At 32.1% G+C, this 20,266-nt stretch overlaps 1 protein-coding gene and 1 long non-coding RNA gene across 8 annotated transcripts in view; both read right to left on the reverse strand.

Moving 5' to 3' along the window:
* Window positions 1–18,810, reverse strand: part of LOC148228645 (uncharacterized) — a 32,111-nt gene extending 13,301 nt beyond the window's left edge. For 2 of the 7 annotated variants that reach the window (XM_088198996.1, XM_088198990.1), the window contains exon 1: window positions 12,985–13,296. Coding sequence is in view for 1 of the 7 variants with exons in the window: in XM_088198995.1 (XP_088055121.1) it covers window positions 18,718–18,749 (32 nt within the window). In the remaining 6 variants the exon portion in view is untranslated. Of the gene's footprint in view, window positions 1–12,800; window positions 13,297–18,717 lie in introns of those variants that run through there. The other 5 variants (XM_088198995.1, XM_088198993.1, XM_088198989.1 and 2 more) reach the window with 5 other exon arrangements.
* On the reverse strand, window positions 2,121–9,355 carry LOC148228646 (uncharacterized). The gene is made up of 2 exons (XR_015811541.1): window positions 6,957–9,355; window positions 2,121–4,906 (listed from the first exon to the last, which is right to left on the reverse strand). It is a non-coding gene; the product is annotated as an uncharacterized LOC148228646 (long non-coding RNA).
* Window positions 18,811–20,266: the final 1,456 nt, after the last annotated feature.

Consider the following 20,266-nt stretch of genomic DNA (forward strand, 5'->3'; position numbering starts at 1 on the left):
TTCTCACAGTAGTTTCCAAGGCTCAAAACATAAAAAAAATTCGCGTAAGGGCCCACTATAAACATTTATCAGGTAGGTATTTATAATAAAATTACCGACTTAAGCCGTGTTTTAAGGTATCGGGTAACTCTCTTAAATTCTTAAATAAAAAAATCAAACTGCTTAAGTGATATTTTATGATTAAATAAGCACAAATGATAAGTAAATATATACATATATATTATGTAGGTATATTATATTTTGTTTAGACCTAATAATGTTTTCATCTTTTAATTCTTTTCTAAAAAATATTACTTTTATTTTCGTATGTACGTATATGTATATATATATTTTAATATGTATTAAATTATGTTAATTATTTAATTAATTATAAGATCATGATTTGCATCACATTTATTTGTAATGCATTATTATTGTATCGCCCAAAAGACCGTCGCCCAAAAGACCATCGCCCATTTGTCCGTCGCCCATTTTGAATCGCCCATTTTGAATCGCCCATTTGACCGTCGCCCAATCGCCGTCGCCCAATTGACCGTGTCCCCTACGGACTTCTGATATGAGAGTTTTAATCAATGTATTCAAACCGAATCTTGGTCAATAGGAGGACGCAAAAACAATTATCACTTCTCAGAAGTCAAAAATTTACGTCAAAAACAATAAAATCGTGTCGGCGCCGTTGCAGTGGGAACGCTTGGTAACGAGCGTTCCCACTACGACAGCGACAGCATAATTTTATTGCTTTTGAAATGGATTTTTGATTTCTGAGAAGTGATTGCGCTCTCCTATTGAGCAAAATTTAGTTTAGATATGCTTAATTCGATTCTCACTTATTTTAAGTCGTAATAATAGTCTTAATATTACGTGGATTTATTTGGGTGGTGGGGATTTGGCCAGAAAAATGCGTGTCATTTAATGAAGTACTATGAAATATTAAAAAAACGACCACTAACTGGCCAACTTTTGTCCCCCCTAACTGAAACGACATCCCTGCTTACATAACCAGTTATTTTAAACACTATCAGATTTTGACACAGAAGTACCACTTCGCTCAGCCGAACTCGCATCAAGCGGAGTTACGCCAAATCGACCGAAACGCCACTTAAAAGACTGAAATAGCAGCTGATATCCTCTTCGACCACTAGATTTCCCAATAGTTCAACCTGCTCTTCCATGCGCAAAAATTTCCTTTAAAATATGATATTAAAAGCGAAATTCAAGATATCCTTTTACAATATAGATAAAACAAATGATTATTTACACACGTGAACGTGATCATCTGAACGAAACACCTTTCATTATTCAATTGAAGCTGGCAAGTGGCGAGCCTCAGTGGCTACTTTGAATTAGCTTAAATTACAGCAGCAGTCTCTGAAACACAGACCGGACATCAATCAGTCGACTCGTGCGCAAATCAGCGCCGAAACAAGGCGAAAATGTTTACGACTCGAACCAGTCGAATGACTATATACTAAGAAACTACTGCTGAGAATCTGGCAGCTAGCCGTCAACAAGTCGATTGCATCTCTCAGTTAAACTCGAACTGAGGTCAACGCGAATTGACCCTCGGTGGTTGGTATTCAATGCGTGTTCGGAACTGCAGTGCCTACGCAGTCTTGTTTTGTTTTTATAAAGCGACTTTCCAACATCCACTTTTTGCAGACTGCTTGTCTGTAGTCAGCGATCGATACGCGTTCTTTGCTATAACGCCTACGCCCCACAGTCAAAGAAGAAAACGAATTAATCATGTGTATTAATAGACGGTCCGCGATAATATAATATGAAATTGCAGTATTTTAATTACAAGCACTGCAATAAAAAAAAACTCGAGTGGAATTCGAGATATGTAATGTCAGCAATGAGTCAGATTCGCTCATTCGAACTGAACGTGTATTATCAAAATTCAATTAATTTTCTGTAACCCTAGATGGCTTTGGATTTACAAGTATGTTTTTTAAACATACCAACAGTTTACAGATAATAATAAATATTTTTGGTAACAAGCCGATTTTTTGATCAGAAACGTTATTTCAGATTTTTCAATTCATCAGAAGTATGATCAGCTGCGATTGAATTAATTCAGCAAAATTGATGGAACAATTTAAGCACATAATTTTATCAAATTTATTGTATATACAATAGATAATAATGTTTGGAACGAATTTGATATACATAAAGATCTGATCCGCATCGGCGTTTATTTTGTGCGGATTTGCATATACATTAAATAACTGGAAATAAATTAATCGCGATCGAATTATTGAACTGAATAAATAAAATCTATACGTCTTGAAACAATAAACACAAAAACGTAACACGAACTCCACAACAATTTGCGACGCACACCTGTTTTTGAGATAATCGTTACACGATAATAAAGGGTGAGCCTTTCCAACATTTTGTTACGTTCAACGAACGAATTCTGCGAATTTCGGTCATTGTAGACACGGCCAATAAACATTCTATTCACAAATGTTTTCGATGGTATAAAAAGCATTTTTGTTGTTGATAAGAAGCGTCCCATTATCTCGCATTTCGATACAAAATAAAGGCGCATAAAGGATCATGGATTTTGCAGCAGCACTCTCACTTGAGTATATTGACAGAAAAAACGACCGCTTGTATTGCCCAAGTGTACAAATTGTTTCATTCAGAGATTTTTTCGAATATTCATATAGTTGAAAACTATGCTAATATTCGATTGAGAACTCTAAACACTGCTTAAGATTTCCACCACTATTTATAAAACGAAGCAATCATCAAAGATCGTCGTGTGGCTATATATGGTTAATCCAAAGGAATATTATATACACCAGTTCCTATCATACGAGCATCAAGTACTAATTGAAGCACACAAAGACACTATAAATATTCAAACTACACAACAATTTCCTCCCTCGTCCAAAATTCCCTAAGCGTCCAAAGAGCTTACGAACACCGCACCAAATATAGCAACGATCGTGCAAAACTTACACCATCGGTGCTTCGCCTCCGGCTTTCTAGGTTCAAGGAACTAACACGTCAGACGAGCAAGTGCTCAAAATCTCTGCACGTTAAATTTCATAAATAACATTTATGTCCATCTTATTTTTCATTTTTTCCTTATCTATATATATAGCATGGCAGTAGCGAAATTAGATTATTCAACACACGCACAAATTGTCATATCGTAAATCCAACCGTGAAGCGGCACAGTTATATTGTTGTACAGTTAACTCGTAATGGATTATGTGCCAAAAATATTTTCGGCAAGCCAACCTTATACAAATAAACTATTTATATACATATATACTCTTTAATTCAAAGAAAAAAATAAATATAAAAAGAGAAAAGACGAAAAATTTCTTGCTGCATGATTTGTTCTAAAATTATTATATTATATTATATTATTTACTTAAAATGGTGATAACTATCGCAAATAAAAATAGCTTTCGCATGTGGATAAAGAGAACGATAAAGCTTAATTGCCATTTATGACGCCACTTCTAACAAACAGCAAATGTATTCATTGGCAAAATGAGAATGTTGATTGATAATTGTTATGTTCGGCCTGAAGGACAAGGAAAAGGAAGAGAGAATGAAATTTGTTATGCATTGGATGGCGTATCTGATAAGTTTCTACCGTTTTTGCGATTTAACAGGGAATTATTTTAAGAGATACGTGCATTTAAATAAATATTTTGCTCCATAAAAATAATTGTTTGTGCATTTATGTTAGGTAAATCTTTGGATTTTGGACTTCGGAAAAGGATTCGTTGCAGTGTTCACTGTTCTGTCCTACAATAATGCACAAACAATTCGTTTTATGGAACAATTAATTTGTATATTGCTCATTAAAAACAGCATGTTTGTTCTATACGTGTTAGATAACAGTAACTCATAAATATTACATGACTGGTCTAATTCTACATAAGAACATTATGAGAAACACTTATTAAGTAAGCAATTCAAATTCTGTATAAAAAATGTATTAATTTAAAGAAGCTAGTCACTGAGATTTGTTTTATTTATTGTAAATTTTCCGTTGCAACATAACAGGCGTTAACTCGATACGTTACAGCGGAGTAAACATAATCAAAACATACAAGTAAGTTGAGAGACACCAGACTGAATGTTGCCAAAGAAAACTATCTTTAAAATTGTTCCCATAAATATATTTGAATAACGGAGAACATTTGTTAGAACGACTTGTTTCTATTTAAGATAGTTCAGAATCAGATACTAAAATAATTAATGAAGAGAATACTGATGACGGTAAGAAATAAATGTTAAATTAAAGGTTTTGTAACCAACCGGATAACGGACTTCAAATATATTTTTTTCATATAAATATTGCTCACAAATAAGCCAACATCAACGGAAAGCGAGCTAGAATTCTTAACGGCAGGAATATTCACTTTGAAAATTATAAATAGATCATATGATTCGTCCTTAAATGCCATGGTCTTTCTAAAAACTTATTTTGCCTATCAAAAATAAAATATGTATTCCTCTTTTTATATAATAATATAATTCTAAAACAATTACTGTTTTATATATACTAAGTAATCTCAAAATGAATGTCGTTTTATTAAATTCAGGTTTTAAGAGTCGGTTGTGCTTTGGCCGTTGATAGCTGAGTACATGTTTTGTTATATCTATATTGATGCACATCTTGACTACAAATTGCGATAATTAAAAAAAATATACCCCAAAATTTACGATGGCGTAATTTTAACAAAGTTTTACGAATTTATTTACAAAAAATCGCCAATTACTGCCACTAAAAACATGTGTGTAATGATAAGTAATTCATTAGATATCCATAAATAACAAACGCGATTTAAAAAAAAAATCAAGAATGGTCCTTGATATGGGAGACCAGTAAAGATAGGCGATGGTGTCTTAGCAGCAGAATTGGAAGCAAATTCTACTTAAACCAGTGTTTCCCACGGTGGGGCGTACGCCCCACCGGTGGGGCACCACGCCTCAGAGGTGGGGCACCACGCTTCAGAGATGGGACACCACGCTTCAGAGATGGGACACGTTGGAAATTATCAAATATTCCACATATAAATATAATTTGCTCGTTCACGACTAAATATATCCACGTGCGTAGGATTTCTTAAAAATTGGATTTATACCTGCTGGGCATGACGAATGCCTACCTTTTTGTCTTCTGTGTGAGAAATCCTTTACCAATGAAACGAGGTCGTCTTGAAGTACATTTGAAGGCGAAATCTTAAAGAAAAATTTGGAAAACGAACAACATTAACAAATCTATTTTGTGCAGAAACTGCAAGTATTGATCGTTTTCTTGAGGCTAGTTACCAAATTTCATTGCTCATCGCTAAATGTGGAAAAACCATACTATAGGAGAGGATCTAATCAAGCCATCAATATCAGCATTTCTTAAAACAGTTCTACAACAAGATGATAAGCTCGTGAAGGCTATGCCCTCTCAGCAACACTACTGTTTGCAGAAGAATAGACGAATTGATTGAAAACGTTGAAATCCAACTTGTTGAAAAGCTGAAAACAAGAAAATTTTCACTACAAATTGATGAATCAACTTTGAGAGACAGTGAAGCCGTGTTGCTAGCTTACGTAAGATATATTGATAAAAGAGAATTTGCAGAAGAAATGGTATTCTGCAAATCATTAGAAAGCACCACTACCTCCAAAGATATATTTAATAAGCTAAAAGAATATTTAGATGTTAAAAATATACCAATGAAAAATATAATATCTTGTGCTGCAGATGGTGCCCCCAATATGACGGGAAAGAAAAATGGCTGCTTAAAATTAATGAAAGACGAGAATCCAGATATGACTGTGGTGCATTGTGTTATTCACAGGGAAAACTTGGTGGCTAAATATATTTCACCTGTTCTAAATGAGGTACTAAATTCCGTTATAAAGTGTATCAATATGATTCAAACTAGTGCTAAATCTGAGCGTCTCTTCAAGTTATTTTGTGAAGAACAAAATGCGGAACACGTAAGACTGTTACTTCACACTGAAGTAAGATGGCTCTCAAAAGGAAATTCCTCAAAAAGATTTATGGAATTATTCGATACCCTTTGTGATTTTTTAAGCAACCGATCTGATATGAAGTTTTTGATGACGGTCGACAGTAAAGCATTTGTAAGCTATTTAACTGATATATTTGAAAAATTAAATATTTTAAATAGCCAACTTCAAGGATCGGAGAAAACACTTGTCGATGCAAAAGCAAAGATATTTGCATTTACCACTTTTATCGAATTATCTAAAAAAAATATTTTTAACAACAATTTTGAAAAATTTTACTGGCTCCAAAAATGTAAAGTGACTGATAATGCTAAACGTGTTATTTTGGACCATCTGCAAACTTTATCAACTGATTTTAAAGAACGATTTGCTGATTTAAAAGAGATACATTTTCCAGCTTGGTTGACACAACCAATGCTGGTAGATATTCCAAATGAAAATTTGTATGAAGAAGAACTTTCGGAAATGCAAAATGATGATTCGATTACAAATTTATTCAATATAAAAGAAATAATGGCATGGATGTGCGAAGAAACTAACACAAAATATCCTAATATTACTTTGCATGCTAGAAATGTATTATTACCCTTTCCATCATCTTATTTAGTGGAATGTGGTTTCAGCGCCATAAGCGATTTACTCAATAAAAAAAGACATCGATTGAATATTACAAATAGAGGGGACTTAAGACTAAAATTAACCAAGTTAGATTCAGACATAAATTTTTTTTGTAGCAAGCGTAAGTGAATTTAATAATTTAATAATAGATTAGGCATTACCATTTTATTTTATTTTACTTACATTTTTAATTTGTATTTTGTAATTATTTCAATTATAATATACGTTTTGAAAATTTACCTACTGTTTTATTAAAAAAGATGCCGGTGGGGCATATGACTTTTGAAAAGACTACGGTGGGGCATGGCATAAAGAAGGCTGGGAAACACTGACTTAAACTATTCAACAGCTGGACGAGACACTAAACCAGTCTGATTAAACAGTGCATAGACACATAAAGAAGATTGGGAAGGCTTGGATACAAGGTGAATGGGTTCCATGCGAATTAAGTAAAGAAAACAAGTCGGCGCCTATGAGCCAATGAGCCAATACCAAGAAGCAAACAAAAGTCTCGTTTTCCGGGATTTTAAAAAAGCCGAATCTTGAGAAACACTAATGCTTACGCATATCACTTGAAATTTTATATAAAGCAACAAATTGATCCTCGAAATTATTGTTAAAATTGTGTAACTTGCATATACAAAGCATCGCCGTTTTAGTGGCGTTCGAATAAGCAACGAATAGCAATTTAACACTAGCTATACAAATTATTCAGATTGTATGGTATGTTGATCTCTTCCCCTTTCCCTTTTGAAGCTTACATAGCAAAATCTCTTACGTTTGTGACTTCAATTATCTCCAACCGTGCAACTTACGACTAGGGTTCTCAATTATTCAAATTATTCGCCCGATCTTCAATTATATGAATATTCGAATAATTGATCAAATAATCATAAAATATTCGTTTATACTATCTCGAATGAAATTCAAAAAATCTTAGAATGAAACAATTTGTTTCGAAATGCGAGATAACGAGACACTTATTCTAAACAAAAAACTTTTGTGAATAGAATGTTTATCAGCGGTGTCTACTATGACCGAAGTTCACAGAATATGCTTGTTGAACGAAACAAAACGTTGGAAAGGCCCAACCTTTATTATCGTTTAACGCTTATCTTGAATTTTTGTGGAGATTTGTATTTGTTGTTTCAAGACGCAAAAATCAATGGTTTGATCACGGTTAATTTATTTCTAGTTATTTAATGTATATGTAATTCCGCACTAAATAAACGCCTTTATGTATATAAAATTCTTTCCAGACATTATTAGCTATTGCATATACAATAAATCCGATAAAATTATATATTTAAAATGTTTCATCAATTTTGCTGAATTAATAGAATCGCAGCTGATCTTAATTCTGGTGATTTGAAAAAGATGAAATGACGTACCATATCAAAAATTATGTAATAATAAATTAAGCATTTTCCTTTTGACGCCTACACTAATCAGTATTGTGCTATGCATATTACAATACAGCATTGTGTTATGCATATTTTACTAAATTCATAAAGTATAACGATTATGCATACAAGTAATTAAAATAATAATTATTTTTTAATTAAATATTTTACAAGCAATTAATTGTTTTTTTGCACTGATTAGTTAGATAAATTAATATCGATATTAGAATATTCTAACACTTTATCCAGTTTTTATTTAATATTCGAATAGTTAATTACGAATAATTGAGAACCCCACTTACAACGCAACAACCATGGCAACTACCGACATATCAATAGCATTGCACAAATTATGACTATAAATGAATTAGTAAGCCTTTGTAATTCATACCAATAATTAAATGCGTGTGTATGATTACGTATGAGCATGACAGGCGCATTACTGCCGAAATATTCAATAGTTAAGAAACAATCAAATCAAATATATTACATTTACGTATGTATGTATACTTCTATAAATTATAATACAAATGAGCCTAACCCTATTGTTATGGCAATTGAGTTCCAAAATAATAGTTTCAGCATGAGTAACGATAAAAATAAAATAGTTACGATAACATATGCGAAGAGCGTTTAGCACACGCACGAAAGGTTTATTTTGAGACGCGGGTGCGAAAAGTTGCGTGTAGCGAAACGCGTACATCTGATTCGTGTCAATTGTCGTGCTCTATGTTCCTAGCGTCGATGATGAAAAACCCTGGAAGGATTTTTAGACCGTGTCGTCACACAGAGACGGATGAGTGGATACGGTGATTACAGTACTGCCTATCTATCACGAACGACGTTCTCGATCGGTGAGCAAAGAACGACAATGTCAACGCGACGTAACATAATATACGGTTCGTATCCAGGTTTTCATTTTCAGCATACGTATTTACACAACGGCCGGCGTCACAAATTGTGGCGAATTCACAAATCTCTAGAATAACTACTCTTCTGACATTCAAATTCGGATCGATTGGTATTGAAAATATACCTAAAACATCTTAAAGGGTTCAAAGTTTAAGGAAAACGCTTCACATGATACTAAAGAAAGTCACGACTGAAACATAATTTACGATCAAAGTTGTCTACCAATTACCATACAGGATAATAAACGGAGCGCCTTAATTGGCAGAAACATCACAATCGCCTCTGATCATTCAAGTGTCCTACCTACTCGTCATTTTTGTGACCTTAATGCTATTTTAAATATGGTGTTCCTTGCCGCTTTCTAAACAACTTGTTTATGCGTCAAAATAATTATCTCTCCATCAAGATTATACACAATTATTAGATCACGTTTTCTGTAAAAGATTCGATGCACCATTATATAAAATAACAAAAAAATCCACCTAACAAATGGTTTTCTTTCGAGGCACTTCCATTTCAACAACTTTATGACCGTATCCTGTTTTCCTCTACAGCCAATGAGAGCATTCGTGCAACTGCATCGATCCAGAGCGCCACCGTTAAACGAGCAGAACCTCCCGGCAATTTAATAGTCATCCATACTTTATGGGGCGCAATAGAACCTCACATAACACCTCAACGTCGCATTGTTGCAACAGCCGAATGCCAAATTATGCAAACCCCTTGTATATGATGTAGATATATTTTACAAAACGAGACCTCTAAATAATTAAAAATACGCAGCGAGCGCGTCCAAAAATAAATGGCACATACATAAACATCAACCAGAGTTCAACCAGACAACACAAGTCGAGCAATGAACACGTATGACTTTTAAAAAAAATATATGATAGTGTAATAATATGTTGTAGGTGGGTATAGTCGACGTGGACCTAAATTAACGTAACGGTATTTGCAAATCTTAGTAAGATTAATACTATAAGTATTTGAATAACAGATAAATCAGATGTTCACACCGTTTCGCATGGATAATCTTTCAATACATTAGTTGTCAATCAAGTCCTCGATTACCTGTATTTGACATCTAAATATGTTTTTTCACTACATACTAGATAAAATGAGATAAATCTACCGTTTCTTAAGAACAAAAAACGTTTAAAAAATGGGTCTTCAAATGCAAACATGTTCCAAAAATAGTTATATTAAACCCAGTCAAACAAAAACAACGCTTGGTCGCGTGATCGACTATTCATTAATAAAGTTTCAGTCTTTCCATGATGTTTCCTGTATTGATTTTGTTAAACTAAGTCCAGTAAATTGAGTTTCATTATCAGACATATAAATAGATTAACATCAAACGAAAATATGTCCAAAACTAAAATTCAAATAAAAAATAGTTAACCATATTATAATGTTCCAAAATAAATGCTCTATAAGAAAACACTTAAAAAATGTGAAAAAACATTTGACATTGTTTCGTGCACAGAATGTATTATTACACTAATCCTTTGTTCGCCCACAAATAGCCTCCCGAAAGTTATTTAATTATAAATTCTTCACCGATTTTATTCATCCTCCGCTTTGAGACCAGAGACACTTAAAATCTCAATAAACATAAAATATATCAGATCGCTCTTCCAGCGTCTTAATAATTCACACCATATAGTCCAGAAACAAAAATAAAGACAGTTATAAATACACAATGACCAATTATATACAAAGTTCTTTCGCATTTTAGTCAAAGCTGAAAGAATGTAATATGTCTTCCATTGATTTTAGACGTCACAGTTATTCATTATTTATGAACTCGACTGCTTACGCGTTTACTTTGTAAGCCTAAATGGCTTAGGGGACAACTCAAAAATGTATGTTTCAATATAAACGACCTGTAAGTTCGTTAGGTGCTTAACCAATTGAGTGCCACACATTTTTTTTTAAATTATGTAAAAGCTTTCTAACTAAAAAGAAGGACATAATTATTTAAAATTACAAGTAAATTATTTGCACACATATACATGTTGCAAAGTAGCTAAACTATACAAACTAAAAAAAAACGTTGGTAATTTATAATATTAAAGTAATACATTTTAGAACTATGTATATATTATATAGCGACTTAGGAATCTTAATAAACTTATTCCTCTATAAAAATTTTGCTAACTTTAAAAAGAGGCTCGATATAAAAAGTTGTCGAATCACTGCTAACAATCAACGTATGTTGAAATCTGAAACGCCTGTTATTGCCAAAACATGGAACTGTCAGAAAATAAAAGGATCGAAGATGTTCGTCTTTTTTATTTATTGTGACGAAGGCTAACGTTGAGAAATGATTAACAGAAACGACACATTCAAGTTGTTTTGGCATTTGTTTATTGTACACAAAGGGTTCCAAGGGCCCGGTAAAATTTACGATGTATATGTATACGAATTTTACAGCCTAAAACGCCAAAACCGGCCAAAAAATGTTGATTTTATCGTGTTTTTTAGGAGAATGAAATATCGCTATATTAATTGTAATTTAAAAAAATGTAATTTAAAAAGTTGCCTCCGCCCTATTTAAATATAATAAAATATATTTGATTATATTTAAATAGGGTGGGAGCAAATTTATAAAAAATATTGCTCATACATATAATTTTAGATAATCAAAAATGTTTTCATATTTACAAACCGTTAAGGAAAATAACAAATTTGAATAAAATCTACATGTGTAGATAATTAATTTGTATCTATGCATAAGTAGATAAATAATTTTCCTAAATGTATAAATAATTAATAAACAACAAAGCAACCATTTCAAGATATCGTAAAGAAAAAAATGTTTCTATAATAGCTTTTTTTATAATATTCTATAGTTTCTATAAAGCTAAATAAATTAATAAAATAAAATAAATAATAATAAAATAAAATAAATAATAATATATTATAATAAACAAAAAATCGATTAAATCAAAGCACAATTAAATAAGCAATCGCTTTCACTTTTACACGATTAAGAAAAAAACTTTTTTTAATACTTCAAAGGAAACAATTATACTCATTACATATTGAACCTCTCCCACTGGCCATACAGTGTGTACGGGCGTTTCTTTTTGGAGTGACGCGTGTTGCTGAAGATTTTGCACGTTTACTTTATAATTTAAATATGCGTTAAAAAGTACACTTAAATACTATTCGACAGTTTTATTATAAATTTCGTTCTATGGCTCAATATGTGCGGTATTTTACGGAATGTATCTACCGCGTAAATCAAGGGATGAGTGTATTACTCTATTACTCTTCAAATTAAAAAGCGACACCTTCTTGAATTTGTCCTTAACGTTATCCAGGTAATTCCAGGATTATACGAAAAATGTTTTAGAAAACTAACAAACAACATAACTTTTCATGCACTTATCCAAAACACATGGTTTTGCAATATTATAATACTTTTGCGATATTTAATAAATATCTAAATGATCCGAAAGATCTACTATATATTAGGTTACTTTGTTTCAATATCAATATCAATAAAATAATAATTGCACAAAAGGTATATATTTCAAATACAAGCATTATAATTCACAACATAAACAAGAACAAAACATATTTACAAATAAATAACAGAAAATATGTACAAGCTTGAAGCTAACATATTAACAAGCTTTGTATAACTGAAAATCAATCTTAATGGCGCATTTAAAAGTAGCCCCTAAATTAACCCATGCTAAGCCCTCAATCGTTTCTTATATACTTTTTTAGACAAACTAATCGCGTATTTAGTCAATCTATGGAGCGTTTCCATGGTTAGCGGTTAACACTGACACGCAATACGCAAAACAACTGGTAACTCTCGACTCATATATAGAAAATTAATACCGAGTCTTCGTAATATACGGTAACGCGTATCAGAGGCTTTTCAAGATACGACATGATCTTTCACGACGAAAAACTTTTAGATTTATCTCGAGGAGCGCGCGCGTAACGAGACGAGAGACGATAGCCGAGGCACTGATGAAAAAAGTTCGGATTCGCAAATCGAGAGCGTTCTACAACACCATACGTTTCCTTATACGGAACCGATCCGTGTCAAGGTGGGCAGCGGCAGCGCACAATCGACAACTTCTTGGATTTGATCGCAGGATCGTACAACCGCCGCGAGACGGGACACGTCAGGCACTGAGTCCGACACCTGTGCAGCACCGGGATCGGATGTGCTGGTCTAAAATTGGCATCTGTGAGTCTTGATGTTTGTTCTTTGCTGCTGCTGTTGGAATGCCGCTGCTGATGCTACTACTACTGCTTCTGCCGCTGGAGCAGATGGAATCTTTCCAGCCGGGCGTGTATTTCGTTTTCTGGTTCGGAGAAGACAGGCGAACGCGCCGGCTCGGGGTGCGGTAAAAATAGCCGGGATAGTTGACCAATCTCGGCACCAAACAAAAGGAAATCTTGACTCGGTGCCAGACGATCATCGAAAGCGCAGACCAGAAAGAGTTGAAGTGTTATTTCTGATTGCGAGCTTCGCAGACGGGGGCGATGTTATCGATGATTCCGAGTGCAGCATAATGCATCAGATTAGAATATTATTAAATATGAAGCCCCGTTTAGACGTACATAAAGAGTGTAATTAATACTACAGAATCTTTTAAAGGGGCATTAACAGCGCAATCTCAATTTAAGACACCGCCAGACTGGAAATTCAGCATTATACATCAAAGAGCATCGAATCAAACGTTCTGAATAATTATAGAATTCAAAGGGTGATAATTATGTGCTAATTTATATACGAATTTGCATAGTTATAATTAACTCTACGTAACTATTGAGTATAAACTCACATTAATGAGCATATATATATATATATATATATATATATATAAGAACATTCAAACACTTTCAAATGTAATAGTTGAACAGTTTTTCTCTTAACCCTTTATAGGCCAAAACTCAAAAACGGTTAATATACTAATATTAATCACCGTTAAAATACAATAATTGGATTTTGAGCCAAATATTTTATAGATATCTATATGAGAGATTATGTTCTATCGTTATTAATTTGTAGTTTTCGTTAAACTCTTACACCGCGGATGACACCTACAGAAGTAATCAAGAAAATCGCCAGTATGCAAAAATATTACAAGGCTCTAGAATCCTTGAGCCTTGTAATATTTTTTTCTTTGTATAATTTAAAATTGAAAAACACTTTAATTTATTGAAATAATATTTAAATAACTTATGGCATATGTAGGTGCTCCCCCACATATTAGCAAATTTCGAAATGGCGCGTAAAAATATCAGCTGCGGTGAAAGGGTTAAATCTGGGATTGAAAAAGTTTTTAATTTCTATGCTGAGAAAGAGTAAAAATGATTTTGATTTGAAATGATCAGAGAAATATTTATAAATAATCTAAATTTTACGAGTTTATTTCTAATATAATTTTTATATACATCCTGTAATCGGAGGGCAAATTTATTCTAAAAAAATATTATTGATTTTTTTTATACACTATTATATTTTCAGTGAAAATTTAAGCTGCCTCGTACCGAAACAGAAGCCATACAGTTTCTACAAGTACCTGTTTTGTTGTGTTCATGGGGTGTTCACTGTTCTGACCAATGCTCACTTAACGTATTTATGTACGTTTTAAAATTTAGACAGGTTAGGTATGAACGAGCGGCAGCGAGTGAGCGTTGGCCAGAAAGTAAGCACGCCATGAATAACAACATTTTTTTAAATAATTATATCCTATACATTTCAGGCAATATTAATAAAAATCCATACAGACAATATATTACTACATACGTTGTGATGCGCTATTCTGTGTTTTGAACTATACCATAAACCTATAAATATTTTTAAAAAATGTAAATAAATTTATATTTATTTGTACATATATAATTGAGCAATAAATATTTTCCAGAACCCAATAATTCAATCTTTAATTATACAATAATAAATTAGCCCTATAAAGGGTTTCCAAGCTTCCAAAAAGATAATGTCTCATATTAGCTGACCAGAAATTAATGTATCAAACTTATTGGGAGTAATGACAGCGGTCGATTGTCAATATCGTATTTTTTCCTATTGTTTCCATACAAAATCACCAGTTGTAATGTCCAATTGTAAACGAGGTTTTGGCAACAAACTGCTATAAGCAAAAACATCAAAAGCATTAAGTCGATTCGAACAACTTAAAATATATCTGATAAGAACTGACATGATAACATTACAATTGAGATAAAATAGGCAAGGAAATCGTATCAGTTAAATATTTTCAAAGCAAAATGGATTGAGTGGAATCTTTAATTACAAGACAAATAATGAATATGGAAAACTTTGAAATTATGATGATTGTTGTAGCTTTAGACATCAAATGTTGCGTATTCCATTACGCGCAAAACGAACTAACAAAAGGTATCGAAAAGAAAAGCTCTCAACAATATGTCGAAGAATATTAGGTATTCCCGAAATGATCGTGGTTTTCTAATGATTAAAAAAGGGGAGGGGGGCAGGTGGGGACCACTGAACCATATGATATGCCTGTGGCTTTAACGTTTTCGTCGATCATTTCTGGCGTAGTCACCTTAAGTGGACGTCCCGAACGATGTTCTCACTTGTAAATATACAACAACATTTAAAATCATTCATCATTTTAAACGCTGTTGCAGTTGTGCCATAAACTTCATTCAACTCGGCTTTGATTTCTTTCGATATTATATCTTTCAAGTGAAAATGTTTAATCACTACATGAAACTCGTTTTTTTCATTCTTCGAAAATAACAAAGGTTTTTTGCTTCAATAGATTGTAAAAATGAAGGGACGCAATGTAAATGGCTGACAATTTGACAGCGGTCTATTGACAGATCGTACTTTTCAAAAACAAACTTGTTTCGTTGCCATCTCTTAGATTTTCTAAGGACTTATTGACCTAATCTCGATATTAAAACCCATTTTAGATACTAAAATAAGTGACAATTATTGGTTAAAAATATGGTCGTTTAGAAAGTTTTGGCTAAATAAAACGAGTGAAATACCCCAATAATTTTGCCCAATAGTCACGCAAATTATCACAACATAAAAACTTTATAAATCCATTTTTCTTAAGCTTTATGATACACTCAGAAACAAAACGTAGCATTTGTAATTATCGGTTGGTGGCCAACAAATGGTCAGTAAGTTACGTTTCACTAAAGGATGTACCGGAGGGAGGGGGGGGGGGGTTAAACAATAGCGCGACTGGTTCTAAATTGACTTTCTCTCCCATTCGTCCAAGTTTCATCGAAGGACCAATATCAAGGATTTAACACATAGTCATATCACCATGCATGCACGCAACCCAACAAAATGAAAATATTATACATATTCGAATTCAAGTATGAACTGTTTTGAAATAACATTTTTATATATTATTTTACTAGAAAAATAATTACAAACAGACCACATTGCTTTAAAAATAATCATAAATATTTTTTTACATGTAGAAATGTCAGACTAAAGTTTAAAAACTGTTTATCGTTTTAACACCAGTGAAGGCAACTACTGCGTAAAGTTCAACAAACAGCTAGATTAGGTTATAAGGAATAAATTAAATAAATTGGAATGCTACTTTAATTTCTCCTACAGCTATATTTGACTATATAATATATAAATAAGGCAATCCATATAAGACTATAAAATTTTCGTTTATAAATAAAATTCACAAATAAAAACTCACTGCACAACCGATTTAATCTAATATTTATTTAAACTGTAATAATTAAATATAAAAATATAGAATATACGATTTTTTTTGCATTACAATAATAAAAAATGAGCACTAAATAAATATTAGATTGAGCAACATTTTATTTGTAGTGTGCACTAAAACGAATGATTTGTGCTTAAAAATGTTAAAAAATGAGCATTAAATAAATATATATTTATATTCAATAAAAAAATATTACATTGAGAAATATTTTAAGTTCAAACTTGAACCTAAATAGAAGTAATCTAATGGTTCAACAACTATAATTGCTTTTAGAACTTTCTTTAAGATAGGTTTGGGTTTGAACAGCAATTGAACGTTTCGTAACTGTTACAGTGAATTTATATTATTAATAGTATGAATTTAATTTTACTAACTAGGCCGGTTAAAATGTATCAAACAATATCAGTGAAACTGTATTTATTCACTTCCGGAACGCGTAGAAACGCATTCAGAAAAATTTTGGCCGTAACAGTTGATATGTAAACCATACCAACGCTAATGCACAGCTTATTTATTTGAATGCAAATATATTTTATAAAATGCTTACAATAAATGCACATATACTATATTGCTTGTTTAAATTGCCTTCATAAAAAAATAATTGATCAACCTTCGCCATTTTCTAAAAGGAAAATAATAGTTTATTCATAATTTTTTCCGAATTTTCACGCTATATACAATAATTTAATATTATATTTGACAGGTTAAAGACCACATAAAGCTAAAGTATCTCACAAAATTTGAGTCAAGTTTTATTTCAGTGCAATATAATACTCGTCGTTTCTGACTAAGATAGCTCAAAATAGTCCTTTCAATATGATTATATTGAGAAACAGTATCTAACACAGAAGGAATGCACTCAGGAAAACCTATGATAATCAGAGACTAAATATAATATAGTCGCAATTCCGAATTTCGTTATTTTTTTCATTAAATTGAGTGAAATGTAATGATATTTTTTATATGATGACAATTTAATGACCCAGATGCGTTCATAACCTTTGGCGAACAAAAAGTCATTATCGTCAGCGAACAATGGTTTAACACACAAAGAGTTCACCTTCTGGATTTCCGCTAAACGTTGAAAAGTGAATGCACACAGTAAACAAAAATATATTGCATACGACTAAATAAATAATTCAGCCGAATTTGTTCAGGTGAGCGATGATGCTCTATTTGGTCACATCGACCATATTGCATAGGAAGCATTGTAGCATTGTGAAGGTTATGGTATTAAACTGAATGCAGCTGTTGTAAAAATATACTCGGTCGAGTACAGGACTTATGAAAGGATGTCAGTTGAAGGTCATACACTTGAAGACGAATCAAGGTTTTAATGAACGAAAAAATTAAAATTGATATTAAATAGTCAATTATCTACCCACTGGCGAATAAATGCATAAATAATTTAATAATAACATTATAATTACAGAATTGAATATCTTTTAATTATAACAAAGTTAATGGAAATCGAGAAAGCTGATAATAAAACGCAAAATGTCAATAAAATATTGCGCAATATAAACGTCATAATAAAACGGGTCAATACATATTGTATATGTAGATAGGATTGCGCGATTTAAACTATATCGACTTGTTTTTATCAATGGACGCGTTTATTCGCATTCAGGCCGAAACATAAAACAAAAGAATTAAAATATTTCATGGTCGTTCATAACAAAACGGATCAATATATCGAATTCCGCGATTTTAATTAAAAAAAATTTAATACTGGTCGCTTTTATTGGTCTTAAGATAGCAATGAAATAAACGAGAGTGAATCTTATTCACTTTTAAATTCACGGTCGTTGAAAAATCAATACTCAGTCGAAGACTCTACGATTCATATGATAATGATTTTAACGTTAAAATTTAAAATGTAAACGACGGTTAATATGCAAATAATGCGCAATCGTTCGCAATAAGTCGAGAATATCGTTGAAACGACAAAGAAAACGGGCGTTTGACTCGTCTTGGCGCAAAATTGTAACGAAGAGCTTATTAAATGGCGGAAAAATTCACAGACGTGTCAGGAGCGTACTTACATAACGACGCGGGACAAAATAGAAGAGATCATGATGGCGGTGCGAAACACAGCGACGGACAAGTCCTGCGGCGCAGAGCGGCCGGCCGCCACTGCGCCATCTTGCCGAACGGCGCTCTGTTGTTGTCACGTGACCGAACCACATTTCCGGCCAGCTACTTTTTGCGCAAATTGTACAAAGAAATAATTGATAAATTGCCCAAAACATCGCTATAAATTAGGTGTAAATTATTATAAAAATATAGCAACGTTTTTATATACATATAAAACATTTAATTCTTGTGAAACGTATACACATTTTATAAAACTGTCATTACTTAACTTATTAAATGCAGTGGCGTAGCTAGGGTGTGTGCCGCCCGGGGCGATCCTTAAAATTGCCCCCCCCCCCATACATTTTTTAAAACAAAATCTGACCTTCCGAAAAATCTGTAACTTAGTTAATAAGTAATAATCAAAAACTTTCCGGAACAGGCGGCCCCTTTGCCTCACTTCTCAATTACGCTAAATATTGCATATTATTTATTTTTGTATGTAGTATTTGTTTTCTTATTTAAACAAGGTGTTTTATAAAACAATAAAAAATGTAATAAAATAACGAATTGTCAAATTATCATTATAATTAATTTTAAATAATAGAATAAAATGCAATATATTAAATAGTATTATATAAAACACGACAAAATCAACATATCATTACAGAGTAAAAAAAACACAAAAATTTATTAATTATATAATTAGCCAACAAATCATGTATTATTATAAAAATAAACTTAATTATTTTAAATTTCTACTTAAATAAAAGAAACTAAAAATTACAAATATATGTGTATAATTTTTATAATAATAATAATAAGTATGGATTTTTACAATATTCTGTCAAATAATAAATTAAAATAAATCACAATTAATTAATTTTACAATTAATTTAATATACAATTATTAAAATACTTATATTTGTTTAAAAATTAAAAAGCGCTGTAATTTAATAATAATAATAATAATAATAAGAACATAGTAATAATAAGAACATAAAATACACACAAAAATACAATTTTTAAAATATTAAAAATAAATGAACTGAAAATATTAAATACTACATAAAAGATATAAGCAAAAGTTATTAATATAAAAGATTAGACGGAGAAAGACGTTTAAAAGATTAGACGGAGCAAGAAATCCATATTTCTCAGCAAGAACATGAAGCTGTTCAAATCTTGTATTGATTTCTTGAATCACCCTATCCAGAGAAGAAAACATTTCTCTTCGCAATTCAGTCTCATATGGTAATTCAGCATCATGTGATCCTTCATCAAACATTCTTTTTTTCTTTTTGCACCGACGCTGACGCTCCATGACAATTCCTAGATCAACACAAATTTCCTTGGCATATATTATTGCATTGTCCACTAGCTTATCCCTATTTTCCATTAAAAATGCCTTTAAAGCCTTAAGTTTTACATCACAATGTTGTATATTTATCCCTTTGGTTTGAAGGTAAATCTGTGTTTCGTTAATTTCCGTAAGAACTGATTCCCATAGGCCGAGAA

Source organism: Plectrocnemia conspersa, unplaced genomic scaffold (genome assembly GCF_051122295.1).
Source record: "Plectrocnemia conspersa isolate PC_06_02 unplaced genomic scaffold, ASM5112229v1 ptg000012l, whole genome shotgun sequence".
In the NCBI taxonomy this organism is placed as follows: Eukaryota; Metazoa; Arthropoda; class Insecta; order Trichoptera; family Polycentropodidae; genus Plectrocnemia; species Plectrocnemia conspersa.